Source organism: Moschus berezovskii, chromosome 20 (genome assembly GCF_049115385.1).
Source record: "Moschus berezovskii isolate FMDL1 chromosome 20, NW_MosBer_1.0, whole genome shotgun sequence".
Classification (NCBI taxonomy): Eukaryota; Metazoa; Chordata; class Mammalia; order Artiodactyla; family Moschidae; genus Moschus; species Moschus berezovskii.
Window position 1 is genome coordinate 58,314,916 of NC_142479.1, and position 23,191 is coordinate 58,338,106.

General features: G+C 47.8%; 1 protein-coding gene across 1 annotated transcript; it reads left to right on the plus strand.

The window, feature by feature from the left end:
- The first annotated feature begins 4,597 nt into the window (after positions 1-4,597).
- On the plus strand, positions 4,598-22,999 carry MYL4 (myosin light chain 4). Its single transcript, XM_055397721.2, has 8 exons — positions 4,598-4,807; positions 7,356-7,512; positions 11,181-11,208; positions 19,213-19,362; positions 21,000-21,173; positions 21,676-21,753; positions 22,325-22,369; positions 22,857-22,999. Coding segments are annotated over exons 1-7 (618 nt in total). The 5' UTR covers positions 4,598-4,805; the 3' UTR covers positions 22,354-22,369; positions 22,857-22,999.
- Positions 23,000-23,191: the final 192 nt, after the last annotated feature.

Consider the following 23,191-nt stretch of genomic DNA (forward strand, 5'->3'; position numbering starts at 1 on the left):
TTTTCAAGTCTACTATGTACTCAATTTTAGTTATTCATTTTTTATGCCTAACATTGCTTATTTTATGAAAGTTGTTTTCCTTATTTCAACTATTATACTTTTCTACATCTGATATTTTGGTTTGATTCTTCTTTATGTGTTCTCATTCTGGTGTCATATTGGTAATATTTGCCTTTGTCTGTTTTGAAAGTGAAAGTGTTAGTTGATCAGTCACGTGCAACTCTTTGCGACCCCATGGACTGTAGCCTGCCAGGCTCCTCTGACCACAGAACTCTCCAGGCAATACTGGAGAGGGAAATCATTCCCTTCTCCAGGGGATCTTCCTGAATGAGGGATAGAACCTGAGTCTCCTGCATCGCAGGCAGATCCTTTACTGTTTGAACCACCTTTAACATGTTTATTAACTTACTTTTAAAATCTTGGTCTGTCCTGGTCATCTTTCTACTTAAAGGACAATCTGTAATCAAGTGGATTGTATCCACCTGAATTAGTTGTTCTCTTCACCTGTCTTGTTATTTTGCCCATGGGTACATAGGTTGCTCTGTTCAACAATGTGTACCAGTGCCATTTAGCTCAGGGGGTGCGGGTCAGGGGTGGATGAGTCCTAAGACTGAGAACCCCAGGCATCAAAACTCCCAAGTCAGTCAGACCCAACCCCACAAAATAACTCCTCATGTCAGACATCACCCTTTGCCCTCCACCTCCCATGGGAGAAGCAACCTTAGGGGGAAGTGCTTCTTAGATTGCAGTTCATTTGCTTGGAGAACTGAGGGGATGAGGAGAGAAAACAACTGTCCAAAGTTCAGTTCCCCCTCCTGTTTTTTATTGGCTCCTCATAAGCACAGTGCATCTTCAATGCCCCAATGTTACCCTTACCAGCACTGGGATCAGTGTTTTTTGTTTGTTTGTTTGTTTTACAGAATTTCGTTGGGGAATCATTGACATACAAGAATAGGCACATACATTAATTTGTACAGTTTGATAAATTTTGATATTTGTGTATACTCCCTAAACTAACGGCCCAATCAAAATAGTGCATTTATCTATACATCCACCCTGAAAGTTTTCCACAAAGTGATAGGTAGAAGGATAGATTTTAATGCTTCAGGGCACAAAAAGTTCATTGATAACTTTTTTATTTTTAAATATATCAATTTGATTTTGAAGTATTTGATACTTATAGAAGAATATATGTAATGTGTATGTAAGTTATGAAGCATAAAACTAGTAACCATGAACCCATCTCCCGCTTTAAGAATTATAACATAAAGTAGCATTGCATTTTAAAAAATGTTTTTATTGTAGTAAACGTCACATAATATAAAACATGCTATTTTTTTTTTTAAATTTATTGGTCTTAGTTGGGGCTCTCAGGCATCTCTCTAGTCGCGATGCGAGGGCTCTGGAGCATGTGGGTTCCATAGTTGCCCCAATGCAGGTAGAATCTTAATTTCTGGTCCAAGGATTGAACCCATGTACCTTACATTGGAAGGCGGATTCTTAACCACAGACCACCGGAGAAGTCCTGAAAACATACTATTTAACCGTATTTAACCATATAGTTCAGTGGCACTAAGTCCATTCACATTGTTGTGTGAACCAGCAGTTTGAATCCTGAAGGTGATGCTGCAACTGTCCTAAGAAATTGCAGAGAAGAGCGGTGAAAACCCCAGACACACTCTTTTTTTCTTCTGTCATTCCACAGCCGTGCCTGGCCACCTCCTGCCATAAACCAAAGCCACCCCTCACTCGTACCAGTTCAGAGTGGGGTCTCCCTTTGGATACTCCCTCCCAAGGAGTATCTCACAATTTTCTTAATTTCTTGGTATTTTCTGTTTATAATTCTTCCACAGTTGACCTTGGGGTGGGGCACCAGTCACACTGGTTCAATCAAGTTTAAGGGTTTTGAGCACTTGCTCTGAGCTAGGCACTGCTCTAAGCATTATCACCTGTATTAACTCATTTAATCCTCACAGTCACAGGTTATATTAGCAGGCCTATTTTACAGATGGGAAAACTGAAATAGAAAGAAGTTAACTAAGGGGACTTCCCTGGTGGTCCAGTGGCTGAGACTCTGCGCTCCCAATACAGGGGCTTGGGTTTGATCCCTGGTCAGGGGACTAGATCCCACATGCACAACTAGGAGTTCTCATGCCACAACTAAAGATCCTGCATGTGGCAACTTAAAAAAAAAAAATCCCACAGGCTTCAAGAAAGATAGAAGGTCCTGTGTGTCACAACTAACATCTGATACAGCCAAATAAATAAGTTAACTAGTTGTCTAATTGGCAAATTAATCAGGACTCTAACTCCTGAGTGGGTCCTTGCGGCAGAGCCTGGCTTGTCCAGTGCCCTCTATGGGGAGAGATAAAAGCAATGTTGGCCAGGGTTTGCCCCGTGATGTCCAGCTGATGAGACACTGGCCAGAAGAGAGGAGTGGGGTGGTGACAAGAACAAGGCATTAACAGCCAGGCCTGTTGTCAGCAGCGTTTGATCCCAGGCAGGAGGCTCTAACTGATCTCTCTCAGGGCAGGACCCAGATGCTGGGTGGTCAGAGGCTAAGGGAGGAGGACGTGTGAGTGTGTGTCAGCCCAGCCCAGTCGGTCCTGGTGGTTGCCGGACTTCCCTGTGCATCTGTCCAGATTCAACATGTGGTGTAAGCTGATTGGTGTGAACTGTTCTGCATTTTCCATCTCCTCCTTCTGGTGGCAGCATGTGAGTGGCTGGACCCACTCTGGCTGGGGAGCATGCGATGACTCCCTGGAGGCCGTAGTCAGACTGCTGGTTCTCGCTACCTCTTCTTTCCTTTGCTTTGATTGGTCAACACGTATTAAAGGATAAAACCCTGCCATAGGCCCCCTGAAGGGTACTCTCAGGAGTGTGTGTGCGCTCAATGGTGTCACTCTTAGGAATCCCATGGACTGTAGCCCACCAGATCCTTCTGTCCATGGGGTTCTCCAGGCAAGAATACTGGAGTGGGTTGCTATGCCCTCCTCCAGGGGATCTTCCCAACCTAGGGATTGAACCCACATCTCTTCCATTTCCTGGAAGGTGGATTCTTTACCACTGTGGCACCTGGGAAGCCTTAAGGGTACTCTAGGTGGATGAAATTGGAAGCAAATGTCAGTGACTGTGACGCAGAATGAGGACCACAAGAAAGTGGAACCTCTGATCCGTTCCTGGGTCTCAGGATCAGTGGGCATCTCTGAGTTTGAGTAATAACAAGGCTAGTGTCAGGTATCTTGACTCGATGCGTATTTCTTCCTGGGAAACCATAGTTCCCCTCTGGTCACTTCTGAAGTGCTAGCCACTTTGTTTTTAGCTGGGGTTACTTAAAGAGAGTCAGAAATTGATTTGAGGAGCATCTCCTTCCCCACTGAGGTTTCAGGCAGGCAGGGTCCTTGTCTGAATGTCACTGACAGGCAGGCTGCCTGGCCCCAGGAAGCTGCTACATGCTTTCTGAGCCACAGATATTTCACTCCGTGGGTACCCAATGGCTGCCCTTCCCCTCTCCCGTTCCCTTCCACCTCTTTCTCCTTCCTAAACCCACACCTTACAATCACGTTAGCCACTGCCACCTTAGTCATCCCTCCCTCCTCTGGGCCCCTCTCCTGGCTGTCTTTTTGGGAAACCTGAGAAACCAGAGCCCACCCCTAGCTAGCTTCTTCTGCCTCAGAAAGCAAAGTGAAATTGACAACTCTTGTTGTTTCCTCTGTGCCAGAGATGGTTTGTGGTGCCTAACTAATATTTCGTACAAATTTCACAACAGCTTGAGAAGAAAATATTTACTGTTGAGGATCCTGAGGGTGCTGGGCCCAAGATTTAGAATTGGCAAAATCAAGATTCAGACCTGTGCTTGTCTGCCTCCAAAGCCCATGCCTTTTCTGTGTTTCCAGATCCCCCAGCCCAATTCAGCGTTCTCAGATTTCTAACCTCAGAGCTCTGTTCCCAAGCAGGCTGGACACTTTGCTTTGCCTTAGAATTGAAAGCAATTAAAAAAATTTTTTTAAGAATAAATAAAAGAGGAGAAATAAGAAAAAGAAAGGAAAAGACAGCCTTCCAGCTGCCTGTCTTTTGGCGATCATACTTCTTCCCAGAATGATTAGAATAACTTGTTCTTCTATTCAACTGGTTATTTTTAAGCTTTTGAACCATAGAACTATATCTTAGGAAATGACTGTGGAGCCTCCAGCATATAAACACGCAGGAGTCCTACTGATTGAAGTGGCAGGGGCATGTCCCTTACAGCCAGAAGCAAGTTAGGGAAGCCTTACATATCTGTTGACCACTGAAAGCTCCTGATTATCTCTCATTTTAGAGATAAGGAAGCTGGGGCCCGGCTGGGGAAGTGGCTGGCCGTCAGGACTAGTAATGTCCGGCTCTTGTAGCTTCTGGCCTGCAGCTTTCTTCCTTTCTTCTTCTTCTTCTTTTTTATTTTTTTAATAATTTTTATTTCTGTATCTGTTCTTGGTTGCTCTGGGTCTTTGTTGCTGTGCAGGCTTTCTCTAGTTGCGACAAGCGGGGTGTACTCTTTGCTGAGGTGTGCTGATTTCTCTCTGCGGTGGCTTCTCTTGCCGCAGAGCATGGGCTCTAGAGCTCGGGGACTTCATGGCTCCCGGGCTCTAGAGCACAGGCTCAGTAGTTGTGGCTGGGTTGCTCCAGGGCATGTGGGTTCCTCTCGGACCAGGGATCGAACCTGTGTCTCCTGCACTGGCAGGCAGACTCCCGTCCTCCCCTGCGCCATCAGGGAGGTCCCTGGCCTGCATCTTTCTCCAGTGTGGCTCTGCACCTCGTCCAGGAAGGGAATGTGAGTAGGGGCAGAGAGAGAAGGAGAGACTGGGCTTCCTCCTCCCTCCTTCCTCATCACCGACAACCTGAGCTCCCAACCCCCTTGGAGTTGGTAGTCAGGGAGAGGGCAGCTGGGGAATACTGAAGGGTGCCAGCAGGTGACAAGGAGTCAGAGGAAGATAGAAGGCAGAAGGGGTGGGGAGAGGAGAAAAGAGCCAAGGAGCTGCCATGCCAGCCCAGGACAGGACTGGCCTAGGGTTTGGGCCCTAGTCTTACTCTCGGATCCCTTGGATGAGTCCTGGTCCCCTTTCCGGCCTCAGTATCTTTTCTTTTTAAACATGTATTTATCTATTTGGCTGTGTAGGGTCTCAGTTGTGGCACAGGGCCTCTCTAGCTGTGGCATCCGGCTCAGTAGTTGTGGCACGGGCTTAGTTGCTCCGCAGCACATAGGATCTTAGTTCCCGAGCAGGGATAGAGCCCACACCCCCTGCACTGCAAGGCAGATTCTTATCCATTGGACCACCAGGGAAGTCTCCTGCCTCTTTTCCTTGGAGGCTTCTCTGCTTGCCGATGGAGGGAGTACGTGCAGGGTACAAGAAGGGCAGGTAGTGTAGGAGCACCAGGTGGATGCAGGGAGCTGGGACCAGCTGGCCCAGCTCTGGCCATGAACAGCTGAAGGTCTCATGGTAGCTCTGAAGTCTCCTGGGCCTCAGGTTCCTCGTTGAACCAGGTGGGATGAGACGATCTCTAAGGGTCCTTTTGACTCTGATGATGTGAGACCTGGAGCCTGTGCTGAGGGAACCCAGAAAATGGGCAGATGTGCACTCGGGAGCACCAGGTGTTAGGTGTTCTAGAAATCTTGTTTTATAGGAAAGGAAACTGGACCTAGAAAGGCTCTGACTTTTCTGCTTCTCTCAGCTTTATTTCTCTTCATCCTCTGAACTATAGAGCTGTAAGTTTCAACTCAAAGCAATTCTGTGCAGTGGATAAGCTTTTTTATCATTGTTTTTCTGAACTTTTTTCTTTAACTTTCAGTTTTGTTTTTTTTTTACAAAAACAGTACATGCTCGTAAAAATTTCCATGAATACAGGAAGTGAAAAAACTAAAAAACTGAAAATTGCTGCCATCCTCCTGTCCTTACCCTTTGAGTCCCAAGGGGTGTCTCCTGTTGACAGTCTGGTGTGTATTCTTCCTGACCTTTCTGATGAACCACAAACATACGTGTCCCCCACTCTATGGGATTATAGTATCAATTATTCAAGCATAAGTTTTCCCATGTGGCACAGTGGTAAAGAATCAGCCTGCCAAGGCAGGAGACTCTGGTTTAATCCCTGGGTCGGGAAGATCCCCTGGAGTAGGAAATGGCAACCCACTCCAGTATTCTTGCCTGGGAAATTCCATGGACAGAGGAGCCTGGTAGGCCACAGGCTATGGGTTGCAAAGAGTTGGACACAACTGAGCATTCATGCACTGCGAATCAAATACACCTTTGTTCTAATCCTAGTTTATAGCTCATTAGCTGAATGGCCTTGCTATTTGACTAGTTTTAGTCTCATCCTCCTCATGTACAAAATGGGAGTAATAATAATATCTACCTTATAGGACTGTAGTGAAGATTTAAGGAAATTTTGTATGAATGACAGTTAACTACAAGTGCCTGATACATAGTAAGCACTACACACACACATACACACGTGAACATACATGCGCACGCACACACACACACACATGCACACACACACACACACCCAGGGGGCACAGTGTGAGTTACAAGTATAGTAAAAATGAGACTCAAATTTTCTGACCTCTAGTCTCATTGACTTTCAGCCAAACTGTCTGCTTCTCACTCTGGCCCTGCTGCGCACAATTTACATGCTCCATTTTTGTTGAATGAATGAAGCTATAGGGGGTGCATCCAGGAATCTGAGGTCTGCGGGAGTTCCTGGGGAGCCAGCTCTGAGAGATGGAGGGTTTTACCCTGTGGATTGGGAGGGTGTGAGACAGTGCGGGTTGGCCGGACCAGCTGTTGCTCCGGGGCTGCAGGCCGGAGTTGAACCACAGGGCAGAGCTGAGGCCCCAGAGTGGCTCTCGGCTTAAAGGATCTTGGCTTTAAAGGAATGTGCAGTGGGCTGCCTCTGCTCAGGAGGGGCTAAAAAAAGCCTGGCCCTCCCCTGGGCTTTGTGTGAGGGTTATCAGCTGCTCAAGTCAGCTCATCTCTCTGGCTGGACTCTGGCATTTTTGAGAGGCTCTGTTTCCCTGGCCCCTCTGGGTGTCCACCAATTGACAGGAAGGGGTCAGCCTTCCTGTCCCCGAGGTGGAGGCCGTGGGGAGTGTGAGGTGTAGGGGGAAGGGCCAGGGGAGGGGGCTGGTGGCCCCAAACCTGGTGACAATACACAGTTGTCAGCTGTACCCTGCTGGTGTTTCTTCCTTTTATAGTCAGCAGCAGTTGCTCTCGCTCTCACCCAGCCCCTCTCTGGGGGCTCCTGCCCAGGATAAAAGGGGCAGGAGGCGGCCCAGGCTCCCATCTCATCTCCCTGGCCCTCCACATCTCTTGATTCCTTCCTAGGTCCCACCTCCTCGGAAGAGCCCAGCAGAACAACATGCCTCCCAAGAAGCCTGAGCCTAAGAAGGAGATGGTCAAGCCAGCCACAGCCCCGGCCCCTTCTCCTGCCCCACCTCCTGAACCCCTCAAGGAACTTGCCTTTGACCCCAAGAGTGTAAAGGTGAGTGAGCCTCAGCCACTGGGATGGGGGTGGGGGTGACATTCAGGGTTCTCTTGGCCCTGGAGCTCAGAGATCTGCTTCATGGAGGCTGGACCGGGGTGAGGGCTGAGGTGTCTGCACCCCTGATCATAGTTCCAGGGGTGATGGAGAAGGTGCTGGGGAACGGTCTTTTGGTTGGTAGGCTGTTCTTTTTCAAGAACAGCTTTCTGCCCTGACTGAGAAAGCCCTGCTCTGTTATCCCACATTTGCTCAGTAAAGTCGGAAATGGCAGGGAGGCACAACCAACCAACCACCCATACTATTTTTCAGGCACCATAGTGAAGAAAAAAGACTGTGATATCTTTAAGAGAAAAGACGCAGAATAATCACTTCCGATTTACTGCAGAGTAGGTGATGTCAATAGCGAGGGAGCATGATCTCTGTGAAGAAAGGCTTCACTTGCAGAGACCTTTGCAGTGAATGGGTGGTGGGGGCAAGGAGACCCTAGGTCAGGTGAGAAGAGCCAGCTTGCCTCTCCTTTTCCCTACCCAGGTGGAGCCCTCCTGCGAGTGGGTTCTAGAATCATTCAGTGTTTCTCTTTCTCCCTCACTTGGAGCTCTCACTTCACAAGAGGTGTTGAGAGAGTTTTGGAGGTTGCGTTGTTTGACAGGCCGTCAGTTGTGGCCCAGTGGTCAGGAGGCTGGTGTTCAACTCTCAGCCCATGTATGGTCTCCTTTCCTCCTCATCTGGACTCCTGCTTGGAGTATGCAGTGGTCTGGCCTATCCCAGTCTGAGACCCTCTGTATCAGCAGGTGTGGGGGCTGGGCCAGGCTTCCTTGGCTGCACCAGCCCTGTTCCCTCTCTGCCCCGCCCTGCTCCCCTCACACTGGAAGGCTCCTCTCCTTGGAGCTGGTGTAGACCCTGCCTGCTGATTCAGTCATTTTAGGCCTCTCAGCTATCTGGCCCAGCTGCTTAAGGAATGGAACTGGGAGGGGATGAGTCAAGGAAGGAGGGGGTCAGAGCCCCCTGGAGACTGAAGCAGTTTTAAGCATCAACGCCAGAATGTAAGAGGTCAAGTGGCTACCGGTATGAAAATCTATTAATAACTGGTTGGGAATGGTGGGCCCTTGGGGATCTCAGCCTCAGGGCAGAGCTGGGGGTTGGTGAGGATTCAGATCAAAATTACAGCTCAGGGCCTGGTTCTATGACAAAGAGGCCAGGAAACTAGCCCCCAGAACTCTAACTGGATGACCCATCTTGGCCCTCCCAGGGTTCTTCCTAGTGCCCACAGCCCTGGGGGACCTGCCACCGTGCCCAGAACCATAGGGTTAATATATGGTCATTCCAACAAGGGAGGAGTTAAGCAGAACTGGCTTGGCCAAGAGATGGAGGCAGTTGCCCCACCCCTGGGCTTGCTTATGGGACACTCTGGAGAAACTGAGGCAAAGGAAAAGACCTTGAAAGTGCCTGAAACTTTTCTAGGTCATACACCACTCCTTCTGTGAGCAGAGCCTAGCAAGAAAAGCTGAGTATCTCCCCCTTTAGGAAACCTGTAATTCTGATTAGTTCTGATAACATACTGTTCCTGTGGGTCAACCTAGTCTGGACAAGAGCTGCCTGCTAGTATCAACAGAGTGCCTTCTCTTTGGCCTATCAGTTCCCCTCCATCACCCACCTTCCCCAATTTCTTGCCTCTGGTTGTAATTGCCTTCTCCATGTCTGGATCTTCCAGTTCTAGGAGTTGTTGAGGTTGCTTTAAAGTGGGAAAAAAATTAGGTATCTTTCATGAGGGTCATTTCCCCTCTTATACGTACCAGTTCCTTTGATTAGAAGGTTCTTTGCTCAAAGATAGAGCAAAAGTATAAATGAAATAAACCAGACAAAGACAAATACTGTGTGGTAGCACATGCCTGTGGAATTTAAATAAAACTAAAAAGTCAAACTGTAGAAACAGAGGGGAGAAAAGTTGTTGCCAGGGGCCAGTCTGAGGATCTAATGTAAAACATGGTTACTACGATCAGTAATACTGTATTGTATAATTGAAATTTGCTAACAGAGTAGAGGGCTTCCCAACTAGTGGTAAAGAACCTACCTGCCAATGCAGGGGACCTGAGAGACACTGGTTTGATCCCTGGGTCGGGAAGATCCCCTGGAGAAGGGAAAGACAACCCACTCCAGTGTTCTTGCCTGGAAAATCTCATAGACAGAGGAGTCTGGTGGGCTACAGTTCATGGGGTCACAAAGAGTCAGGCACAACCGAAGTGACTTAGCACAGCACAATAGAGTAGAACCTAAGTGTTCTCACAAAAATAAAACAGAAAATAAATAAATATGGTGACACATGTATCAGTTAACACATGGGAGGAATTCATTCACAATGTATACATATATTAAATCATCACAATGTATACTTTCAGTATCTTACAATTTTGTCAATTATACCTCAATAAAGTAGAAAAATTTTTTAAAAAGATAAAGCAAAAGTAAACTTAAGTCCAATGTGTGTGGTTATGACTATATATTCTGATGTTATGTTTTTATATTAATATCTCTTAATATGTTTACTCCTGGGACTTAAAGAATTGCAAAGTAAGGCAAGTGGCACCGTTCCTCAGCAGGTTCATTCAAGGCATCCTTTGCCCCATTTAGGGGGTTTCTTTAGCTTTCTGGCCACTGTCACCTACACCTCTGGCAAAGTCCATGCTGGGCATAGCCAGTTCCTTTCCCAACACAGTGTAACCCTTTTCCTGCTCTCCTAGCTCATTCTGGCCACCTTCAGGGGTTCTCATTAGTGAGGTCAGCTTCGGATGGGCACAGAGCAGCAGAACCAGAACTAGGAAGAAGAAGAAGCAGCTCCAGGATTGGTTTCCACCACTAGTGGAGAGAAGATTTGAGGGGGCTGTGGTGGTGGTGGATAAAGACCATGAAGTAACTAAATTACATTAGCAACTAAACAAGATGCTAAATTAAAATGATGACTCATGCTTGTTCATTGTCATTCATCTTCAGAGCTTTCCACCTTCTTTTATACTCAGATTTGAATTTAGGGGAGGAAAATCCAAAATTTACTCCTTCTTGCAACAAATAATTTTTGAGTACTTACTCTGTGTCAGGTTTTTTCTTTCCAATTCCCTGCCCTGTGGGGCCCCTTGTTTTAAGGAGCCACAGTACGCGTAAAGGCATGACTGGAAAACAAGAAGCATCCAGGGCTTGCCCACACTCGGCTTCCCTGCCCCACGGTGCCTGGGAGGGATGTGTGCTGAAGGAGGGGCTGGAGTGGAAGGGGGTGAGGGAAGGCTTCATTGAAGGAGGTAGATTGGAAGTCAGTGTCAAGTAGAAAGGGGAGAAACCATTTACAGATGCTAGGATGGAATTTACATTTGACCCAAAGGAATTATAACAGGGAGTTGTGTGGGCTCCAGAGTTATTCAGAGCACTTCTCTTTCCCTCTCACTTGGAGCCATCATTTCACAAGTGGTGTTGAGAGTGCTTTGGAGGCTGCAGTATTTGGGGGCTGTCAGTTGAGGCTTGCTCGTCAGGAGGTCGGTGTTTGACTCTCAGCACATAATCTCCTTCCCTCCTTATCTGGGTCTACGGCGGGTGACCCAGCAGCCCTGGAAACTGTTTCTGCTTCTCATTGGAAGCCGTAAGCAGTCCCAGCCCTCATTCCTCTGTGTTTCTCTCCACAGATAGACTTCACTGCTGACCAGATCGAAGGTGAGTACTGATAACTCCAACACCCCCACCACATCCTCTCTGTTGTGCCTCCTGGGGAAAGGGTTGTCATGATCACCATAGTAGTAATCATCACTGTCACTGTCATCACCATCATCACTGTTGTCACCATCACCACCACCATCATCACCATCATTATCATCATAACTAGCATCACCATCATCATCACTATCGTCACCATCACCACCAGCATCATCACCATCATCATCATAACTAGCATCACCATCATCACCATCATCATCACTATCGTCACCATCACCACCAGCATCATCACCATCACCACCACCATCATCACCATCATCATCACTGTCGTCACCATCACCACCACCACCATCACCATCACCACCACCACCACCATCATCATCATCATCATCATCACTGTCGTCACTATCACCACCATCATCATCACCATCATTATCATCATAACTAGCATCACCATCATCACCATCATCATCACTATCGTCACCATCACCACCAGCATCATCACCATCATCATCATCATAACTAGCATCACCATCATCACCATCATCATCACTATCGTCACCATCACCACCAGCATCATCACCATCACCACCACCATCATCACCATCATCATCACTGTCGTCACCATCACCGCCACCACCATCACCATCACCACCACCATCACCATCATCATCATCATCACTGTCGTCACTATCACCACCATCATCATCACCATCATTATCATCATAACTAGCATCACCATCATCATCACTATCGTCACCATCACCACCAGAATCATCACCATCATCACCACCATCACCATCATAACTAGCCTCACCATCATCATCATCATCATCACCGTCGTCACCATCACCACCATCATCACCACCATCACCATCATAACTAGCATCACCATCATCATCATCACCATCATCACCATCACCACCACCATCATCACCATCATCATCACTGTCGTCACCAGCACCACCATCATCACCACCACCACCACCATCATCACCATCACCACCACCATCATCACCATCACCACCACCATCATAACCATCATCACCATCATCATCACTGTCGTCACCATCATCACCATCATCATCACTGTCGTCACCACGACCATCATCACCATCACCACCATCATCACCATCATCACCACCACCACCATCATCACCATCACCACCACCACCGCCAACATCATCACCATCACCACCATCATCACCATAATCATCACTGTTGTCACCACGACCATCATCACCATCACCACCACCACCATCATCACCATCACCACCACCATCATCACCATCATCACCATCACTACCACCATCATCACCATCATCACCATCACCACCACCATCATCACCATCATCACCACCACCACCATCATCACCATCACCACCACCATCATCACTGTTGTCACCACCATCATCACCATCACCACCACCATCATCACCATCATCACCATCACCACCACCATCATCACCATCATCACCATCACCACCACCATCATCACCATCATCACCACCACCACCACCACCATCACCATCACCACCACCATCATCACCATCACCACCACCATCATCACCATCATCACCATCATCATCACTGTCGTCACCATCATCACCATCATCATCACTGTCGTCACCACGACCATCATCACCATCACCACCATCATCACCATCACCACCACCATCATCACCATCATCACCATCACCACCACCATCATCACCATCATCACCATCACCACCACCATCATCACCATCATCACCATCACTACCACCATCATCACCATCATCACCATCACCACCACCATCATCACTGTTGTCACCACCATCATCACCATCACCACCACCATCATCACCATCATCACCATCACCACCACCATCACCACCATCATCACCACCATCATCACTCTCGTCACCATCACCACCATCATCACCATCACCACCATCACCACCATCACCATCATCATCATCACCATAATCACCATCATCAAAACTAGCATCACCATCATCACCATCATCATCACTGTCGTCACCACCACCACCATCACCATCACCACCATCATCATCACTGTCGTCACCACGACCATCATCACCATCACCACCATCATCACCATCATCACCATCATCGTCACTGTCGTCACCCCCACCATCATCACCATCATCACCATCATCATCACTGTCGTCACCATCATCACCATCATCATCACTGTCGTCACCACCACCACCATCACCATCACCACCATCATCATCACTGTCGTCACCACGACCATCATCACCATCACCACCATCATCACCATCATCACCATCATCACCATCATCGTCACTGTCGTCACCCCCACCATCATCACCATCACCACCACCATCACCACCATCATCATCACTGTCATCACCACCACCATCACCACCATCACCATCACCATAACCATCATCACCACCATCATCACCATCACCACCACCATCATCATCACCATCATCACCATCATCATCACTGTCGTCACCATCACCATCATCACCGTCGTCACCATCACCATCATCACCGTCGTCACCACCACCATCATCACCATCATCATCATCACCACCATCACCATCATCAGTGCAAACCCGTATTTGAGTCAGGGTACACAAAGGCATGACTGGAAAACAGTTATGCAAAATAGCAAGTATAGGGAATTCCCTGGTAGCCTCATGGTTAGGATTTGGGCTCTGACTGTCAGGGTTCAATCCCTTGTCAGGGAACCGAGATCCACAGTGCGGCCGAAAAAACAATCCAAAAACACCACCACCACAAACAACAAGTACGGGTTTGCTCTTTGTTGACTGTTATTACTTATGCACTTTACGTGGATTAATTTATTTAATTCTTACCGCAACCCTATGAGGTAGGGACTATCACCACCCCACTTTACAGGTGATAAAACCAAGGCACAAAGAGGCTGGGTGGTCTGCTCAGTCTCACACAGACAGTTGGTGGTGGAGCCAGGATTCCAACTTAGGCAATCTGATTCCAGACTTGAGTTCTGAACAGCTCTGCCAGATGGCCTGGAACATAACAGATGCACAGCAAAAAAAAAAAATTTTTTTTTTCTTTTTTTCTTTTCTCTACCCTAAAGATATTTAAAGCCATCTTTTCTGTTCCTGTTATTGAAAAGCCCTCCTTAGGCTACCAGCTCTCTCCCTCCGCATCATGAAGTCTGCCAAGATGCTCAACCCCCTAATGGTGGCAGGGCCAGCGGTGTCTTGGGGGGACCCTAGTCCACCTGTGGTCTCCATCAACTCTTCTCTATCTTTGATGAAGACAATTTGTTTTCTCAATATTATATAAATATTATTAAGTGTAGCTTCTAGACAAGCTCCTCAGCCCTTCTTTTGTAGGATTCTGGTGTTTTGAGAATGAAATGTTTCATCATGTGATATCTACTTTAGACCCTCACCCTCACTGCAATTTATCCTTCTGTTTCCCCCATCAAATCACTCCTGGATAGAAAATCATATGAACTGGAAGGGACCTTGAAAGGTCACCCGATCGAACCCCTTGATTTTAAGCACAGGCTATATTTGAAAAATTAAACTAACACAAGCACATGATAAAAATTAGTATACTACTTAAAAATAAGTAATGAAAATAAAAATATTTTCCCCTTGCTTTCCTTTCATGCTGATCTGCTCTCCCCAAAACAATCATTGTTAACAGGTTAACATATTCTTTGATAAAATTACATCATGTTATACCAATATGTATGTATGTGTGTTTTACACAGATTGAGTCCTATGGTAAATAATGTCCTGCATCTTTCATTTAATATACATTTGGGTTCAACAATATATAACATAGTATATATTATTTAATAATCTATTTAAATATGTTTTTTATATTTAACACAAAAACAGTTCTACCTCATTCTTTTAAACTATTGTACAGATTCTCACACATGGATGTACTTTTTAATCCAATTAGCTCATATTGCTAGACCTTTGGATTATCCCCAGCTGGGGGAAAAATCATCATGCTTTCCCCAGGAGACTTTCCTATCAATGAGTCAAAGGATATGTGCATTTTATTTTTTTTATTTTTAAAAATTAATTAATTAGGCTGCCTCGGGTCTCTGGGGCACGCATAGTCTTCACCATGTGATACAGGATCGTATATGACAGCTCACAGACTCTCTAGTTGTGGAGAGTGGGCTTAGTTGCTCCTTGGCATATGGGATCTTGGGGCTTCCCAGGTGGCGCTAGTGCTAAAGAACTTGCTTGCCAATGCGAGAGATATAAGAGACGCTGGTTTGATCCCTGGGTCGGGAAGATTTCCCCGGAGAAGGAAATGGCATCTCACTCCAGTATTCTTGCCCAGAGAAACCCATGGACAGGGAAGCCTGGTGGGCTACAGTTCGCAGGGTCGCAGTGTCGGACACGACTGAGTGAGTAAGCACACACATATGGGATCTTAGTTTCCTGACCAGGGATGGAACCGGGGTCCTGCATTGCAAGGTGGATTCTTAACCACTGGACCACCAGGGAGGTGTCAAGTCTATGTGCATTTAAAATTGTAATAGTTATTGTCAAGTTTCCCCTCCCCCAAAACCAGTTACTCACAAAAGGGGCGTGATGATGGCAGATGCATTTTGAATCTAGTGAACTAAATCTGACTCCATTTTTGTATTATTCTGTCGACACTCACTTTCTGTAAATAGTCTGGAGTGCTGTGAAATTCTTAAAATTGATTTTAATGCATTTTAGTTACATATATGGACTTCCCAGGTGGCTCAGTGGTAAAGAATCTGCCTGCCAATGTAGGAGACACAGGTTTGATCCCTGGGTCAGGAAGATCCCCTGGAAATGGAAATGGCATCCCACTCCAGTATTCTTGCCTAGGAAATCCCATGAACAGAGGAGTCTGGCAGGCTACAGTCCATGGGGTTGCAAAAGACTCAGAAATGACTTAGTGACTAAACAATAACAACAAGTTAAATTTATACTCATTGTATATACAAACACAGTGGTACGCAGGAAGACTAGAAAATCAATGATAAAATTTTTTCATTTCCCAAGTGAGAATGCTGGTCAAAGCCAACTGGGACAGCTGGCTGCCTCTTTTCTCCATGAAGATTTTCAAGGCTGGGACTTAACTGATCCCAGGCTTTCATCCCTCTGACTTCGAAGGCATTGTTCCTTAGGTTGGATTCGAATTGTTTCTGTTTTGATTTTACTCTCATCTCTTCCTTTGCTCCTTGGTGAAGCTGAAGATGATTTTCTTCTTTTTTGGCTGGAAAGAACATGATTTGGAACCAGGAGACTTGGCTATTAGCCCTAAATCTGCCACTGGTGGCCATGAGACTTAGGGCAAGTCATTTCTTTAAACCTGAATTTTCTCTTCTGCAAAGTGAAGGTATTCGATTCTCTTCAATTCAGAAATTCTGTGATTCTTTTCAGCATTGTCTAGATAACCTCCATCTATTTGAGAATAGTCATCAAATTCTTTCTTAGCTTTGTAATCTCTGGGTGGTATAGCCCCAAATTCTTTTATGTTTGTTTTCTTCTCATAGGAGCTAGTTTCTAACTCCTGACTTCCTTCTCTGGTCCCTCTCCAGATTTCCATATCCCTTTGAAAAGGGATCATCAGCATTGCTCATTGCTCTAGCAGGCAGCTCGCTACTACAGAACTTTGAGAAAAAGTTTCTTCAGAGACCATGAGTGTCATCTCTCATATACCTTGAGATCACTGGGCTAGTTTTCCCCCAGCTGCAATCCTAGACTTCAGTGTCAGGTTTTTATGTGTGCGCCAGCCTTCCCAGAGGCAGGAACATTCACTGGGACAACAGGCCACTTCCTCCTCCTCTCTCCTAACTTGTTTTCCTTAATAGTTGGCTGGAAGTCACATCTGCAGTGGCCTATAAATGCGGATAATAATACCTATAGTATAAAGTTTTTGTAAATATAGATGGGGTAATTCATGCAAAGTTATCAGCTCAGAGGCTGGCCCACGATAAGTGCTCGAACCAGAGGTCATCATTCTTATTATTTTCCTCTTGTTCAATCTTCCTGTTAAATATCATTCTTTTATGTGGAGACTGAGTCTTTAAGTTTGCCCTCACTTTTCTGAACGAATTAAGAGATCCAAAGGCTGAGTGCAGATTCAACTACTATATTTATCGGACAATGAATTTGTGCCAGAAGCCATGCTAATAGCTTTACATGTTAAGAATTTAATTATTCTAACAAAGCTGTGAGGTCGGTGCTATTCCTTTTGACAGAGGAGGAAACCAAGGTTCAGTGAGGTTATGTGCTTGGCTAAGATCACACAGTTAAGTGTTAAAATTGGAATTAAAGTCAATGAGAGATTACTAACAGTATTGCTGGGGAACTGACAAAGTTAAGGTTTTTTACATGCGCTATTGTATTTTATTTGAATGTAATTTAAGGATCCTATGAAGTAGATGCCATTTATAAAAGAAGAGGTTTATAGAGGTTAAATATTTACTTGCCAGAGGTCACATAGCTAGTAAGCAACGGAAATGGAATATGAGCTCAATTATTTAGTAATTTGAAAGACATGCGGTTTTATCTCTTTGCAATTCATACAAAGCCTAATAAAGAGCTGCAGGTAAACGTCTTGGGGAACCTGTTTTATATGTGGAATGATTTGTAAATAATCCATATGCCGCCTCTAAGGAAGTGTTTCTAAAGTACTTAGAGAGGATTAAAAACAGCTTTTCTCCTAAGTAGTTCACACATTCTTCTTAGGTTTATATTGTTAATCCACTTTGTAAACCGCTTCTTCATGGGTAGCACAAGGGTACTTCAGTGCCATACCCAGTCCAAATTATCCCTGGTAATGAGCTGGTTGAACCCAAATTGATGAGGAATTAAGGTTGTTTGCAAAGGGTCCAGGAGAGCCTTCATTCAGCCTGGCGCCTTGGACTCCTGCACTGGTATATTCTGGGAGTCTGGTTTCAGAACTAGAAATATAATAATAACCACTTGCCTGCTTCCCTGGTGGCACTGGTGGTAAAGAATCCACCTGCCAATGCAGGAGATGCAAGAGACGTGGGTTTGATCCCTGGATTGGGAAGATCCCCTGGAGAAGGGCATGGCAACCCACCCCAGTATTCTTGACTGGGAAATCCCACAGACAGAGGAGACTGATGGGCGACAGACCATGGGGTTGCAAAGAATTGAATGTGATTGACCCTGCACGCGCGTGCACACACACTCACATTCACTGTTAGCTAAGTCACTTCCCACGTGCTAGACACCACGCTTGGAGGGCTTTGTCATCCCCCCGCAGCCCCAACAGGTGCACACTGGCATTCCACCTTCGAGCTGAGAGACAGAGGGCCCACGGAAGTTAGGAGTTTGCCCGAGGCCGCCTGTGGGTCAGTGGCAGAGCTGGGGTGGGTTGACTATCCAACCTTGTCACCTTGTCCAGCCTGAGAGCTCCCTTTCAGCCTGGGACAAGCATTACTGTTATTGGGTGACTTCTGAATGGGTCTTATCACTTTGCAAAGTGGCTCCACACACTGCCCCCTCCTTTGGCACTCAACTGGGAGGGCCAGGTGAGGCCTGACTCTTGGTGTGTTAGCTTAAGGAAACTGAGACCCAGCCCAGCTTATTCTACATTGATTGGCAGAGCCAGGAGGAGAACCCAGGAGTCCTGACTCCTGAGCCAGTGCTCTTTTTACTTCCCTGCTTTTTTTCACTGTCAGGCAGCTCACCTGCAGAAGGAAAGATGAGTGGATGGGAAGGGTAGAGGCAGGGGAGATGTCAAATGATGTGACAGGTGGTTGCTGGACGAGATCCCAGGCCCAATGCTGGAACAGGTCGTGGGGGCTCCAGGATACTTCTTTAGTTGTCAGAGATGGGGTGGGCATGGGTTCCAGGGAGGGGCTGGCGTGCTGGCTGTAGAGAAATATTTTATCAACTCCACTGACCTGCTCTTCAATGAGGGTAGAAGCTGACCAGCCCCTAGTCACTGCCTTTGCTTGGCCCCAGGGGGCTGCAGTCGGTCTTTTCTCTGCAGAGTTCAAAGAGGCCTTTTCGTTGTTTGACCGGACCCCGACTGGAGAACTGAAAATCACCTACGGGCAGTGTGGGGATGTGCTGCGAGCCCTGGGCCAGAACCCCACCAATGCTGAGGTGCTGCGCGTCCTGGGCAAGCCCAAGCCGGAAGGTCAGCCTCCCCTCTGCACCCTTGGGGCTCTCTCCCTTCAAGATCAACCTGCTTTCCCCAGGTTACCTGCCTCCCATTGCTAGAATTACCCGGAAACACCTGGCACTCAGTCAGTCCTCAAAAGAATGTGACCTGGGCTTGTTCTCATTTTCTCTGTGAGAGTGGGAGCTCCTGGGGAGCAGGTGCGACTTTCTACTGCTTCAGGGCACCTGGGACACAGGGCAGGGGGGCTGGGAGAGAGATTGGGAATTGATCACTGCCCCCGCCTCCACCAGAAATTGTGGCTGAGGTGTTACAGCACTGAGATGTCCTGTGACCACCATGAGTTGTATCACAGATAATGTGTTTCTGATAATACAGCACTGAGATTGCAAATTATTCATTAATGGCAACCCACTCCAGTGTTCTTGCCTGGAGAATCCCAGGGACGGGGGAGGCTGGTGGGCCTATGGGGTTGCACAGAGTCGGACACGACTGAAGTGACTTAGCAGCAGCTGCAGCAGCAGCACAGCAGACTCAGGCTCAGCTCTATAATGATGCCTGTGTCACTGGTTTGCATTAGATAGGTTTTGGTGAATGAGGGTTTAGAAAGTGGTGCAAGGGGTCCCATTTGTGAATGTCGTCTGTCACTGTGGCAGTCAGGCTCACAGCTGCCCTAACACATGAGTCCTTCTGAGGGGTCGGGGCTGGGCAGACCTGGGCAGGAGCCCTTAGCCAGGGTGGATCGTTTCTAGAGATTTCCTGGGTCCTATATTGGGGCCTTCCTGGCTTCTTCCTTGGTTCTGGGTCCTTCCCTTCCTACTCTTGCTGGGGAAGACACCAGCAAGGGTGACGGATGTGGGTCAGAAAGGACCAGAGGACCAGGAGCCTGCCTCTGTCAGTAGAGCTTCTCAGAGGGCAAAAGGTATTTGGGTCTTTCCATTGTGGGAGGTTTCTGGGTTATAAAAGAAAGCAATGCCAGCCTTGGGATACTTAAAAATGGTTTTACCTCTATGAAATTAAAAAAAAATTTTTTAACTTTGGTAAATATTCAAGAGTTTTTATTCATCTTTTTCTTACTGTTCAGTAGGAATTCTTTAAATAACTATTGCAATCTGTAGTTTAATAACAGAAATTGTCTTTTGCCAATTTCTTTTTGCAGTTTATAGCTTGTCAAAAACACAAAAGTAAATTAAAGCTTTTAACACACGACAGTGTGGGAGAAAGATTCTAGTCATTATTGATTCAGACTTGCTCCAGGCGGTGGGGACTAGTGAGGGGACCCAAATTTGGAGTTGTGCAAAGTTTTCTTTTTGCAGTCTTGTCCGTTTACCCTTGAGACTGGGAGTCTGTCATGTGTCCGAAGTCTGAGTTGTGAATGTGAGAACTTGGGGCTGCTCACCTCCCTGCCCCACTGGCCTCCTGGAGTTCAGAGGTCAGGGTGGAGTCATAGGTCCCGGGTCCTTTCACTGAGAAGAGTGCCCAGAGCCAGCTTCTGCTGGGCTCCTGGGTCTTCGTGCTCTCTAGGATTCCTGACTGGGGGCCCCACCCAGAAGTGACGCCAGGCTAGCCTGGCAGAGCCGGATGAGACCCCTCCCGAGCCTCTGCTCCTCTCATGCTCACATCGAATTCCTTTCCTTACCGGTCCCCGCCGGAAGAGATGAATTCCAAGATGCTGGACTTTGAGACCTTCCTGCCCATCCTGCAGCACATCTCCCGAAACAAGGAGCAGGGCACCTACGAGGACTTCGTGGAGGGGCTGCGTGTGTTCGACAAGGAGAGCAATGGCACGGTCATGGGCGCTGAGCTTCGCCACGTCCTTGCCACCCTGGGTACGTATGCCAGCCAGGCAGGGGCGGAGCCCAAGGGAGAGGAACAGAGGATGAGAAGCCTCTGAGCAGTGTATGTTGGGGTGACGTGGGGCTCCCTGCATCCTGAGTCTCACGTTCTAGTCCAAGCCCGTCTCCCTAGGTTCTGTAGTACCATTATCCCCAGCTGGGTTTGCTCCGCAGGACTGGAAGGAGAGGAGAGCAGGCTGGCAGAGCAGGGGTGAGGCCTGAGAGGTGGGACCCAGGGCCCTTGTCCTTGTCTTTGCCTCTGTCGCTAGGGCCTTGGTCTGCTCACCCACTGGTGGCTGTAGGCAGAGGGAGAGACCTTGGGGGCTAGGAAGGGTCTTAAGACCTTGACTCCACCTTTTAGAGCCTTGGGGAAGGTTTGGTTTGACCACTTCGTTGATCCAGGAAGTCCTGGGCCATCGGACTCAAGGGGGTGTTTGGGTTTGGCCAGTCCTCCTTTGCCCATCTGTCATTAAGTGCCCACTGTCTCCCACCCCAGGAGAGAAGATGAGTGAGGCTGAAGTGGAGCAGCTGTTAGCAGGTCAGGAGGATGCCAATGGCTGCATCAATTATGAAGGTATCAGCTCATTTCGCACTTCCTCAGGCAGCCAGGGATGGGGTAGGGTGGGTACAGTTCAGGCCAGGAGAGGCTGCAGGACAGAACATATGCAGGAGTTCGAGGACATGTGTACCCCATGGTCTTTGGTGCGCTCCCAGTGGATATTGTTCTTTTCCCTCCCGGGAGTGAACATCACTGCGTAATGGAAGGAGCATGGATTTTGGAGATAGCTCTGTGATATACCAGCTGGGTGATCTTAAGCAAGTCGCTTACCTTCTCTTAACATTGGTTTTCTCATCTGAGCAATGGGGTGATGCTGGCCCCTTTCCCAGGGTTGCAGGGATTGGCAGAGATAATGTAGCTCATTTCATCCATGTCTGGTGTCAGTACAGAGCGTGCACACAGAGCAGCGGTTAGTTCCCTTCCTTTCTTCCACCTTCTCCCCATCAACCCCAAACAGGAAAAGGAATCATAGTCTGAAGAAAGGGTGGTGGGAAGGTTTGCGGTCAGGTGGTGTAAATCTGGGAGGAGGGGTTTAAGGGGCCGAGAGAGGCCATGTGATGTGGCTGTTTTCCATCTTCTTTCCCAGCCTTTGTCAAGCACATCATGTCTGGGTGAAGCAGACCCCTCCAGGGTGAGTGCAGCCCACCCCCCCGGGGAGGGGGAGGCCCAGAGCCACACCACATGCCCTAGAGCCCTTCTCTTCCAGTTTGACCCCCTTCGAGGACACTGCAGGAGACAGAGAGCACTCCGGCCCCACCCATGGCCCCTGCATTCTTAGTGTGCCTGTCACCTCCCCTCGTCCCTTCCTGCCCTGCCCCCGCCCTCCTTGGTCTTTGCACCCAATCTTGACCCACCAGTCACATCCTCCTGCCTCTTCCGGGGTCTCTAAAGGCCAGATGATTGCTCAGGTGGGGCTTCCTCTATAGGCTTCTGACTGTGAGGCGCCAGGTTACAGATGGAAGAGAATGTCCCGGGCCTATGCCCTTGACCCTGATCCTCTTCACCCCCTTCCCTGAGCCCCTCCAGCCTTGGTGCCGGCTGGTGGGGGTGGGGGCATCACCAGGAGCTGGGGTGTGGAGGGGGAAGAAGAATCCTTTCCATCTCACGCTCTCTTTCAGGTGCCTGGCCTGGGGCCTTAGCCCAGGTGAGTTAGCGAGAGGCCCAGAGTGACTGAGCTGGAGCTGGAGTCCTGGACTTTCCACTGCATGGCAGCCCTGGGGACTTCAAGGGCCCAGAGTCCTCCCCATAAATAAACAGCTTCAGCAAGGCTGGGCCGAGGTCCCAATCAGCCTCTGAGTTGTTTTTTAAAGCCAATTAATTCGTTGAGTTGGGTTTTTTTGAGTGTGTGTGATAATGTCACCTGAGGCCTCATGCGTATTCCTCAGAAGAATGAGCAGTATCTGGGAGCTGGGGGACACGGGCCAGGGCCCAGGGAGCTAGAAACAGGAGGGTC

What these genes read in the sequence shown, in the direction of transcription:
- MYL4 (XM_055397721.2), top strand. An exon ending in TTGACCCCAAGAGTGTAAAG is followed by an intron (nt 7,513 to 11,180) that starts GTGAGTGAGCCT and finishes TTCTCTCCACAG; the next exon opens with ATAGACTTCACTGCTGACCA. An exon ending in CACTGCTGACCAGATCGAAG is followed by an intron (nt 11,209 to 19,212) that starts GTGAGTACTGAT and finishes TTTTCTCTGCAG; the next exon opens with AGTTCAAAGAGGCCTTTTCG.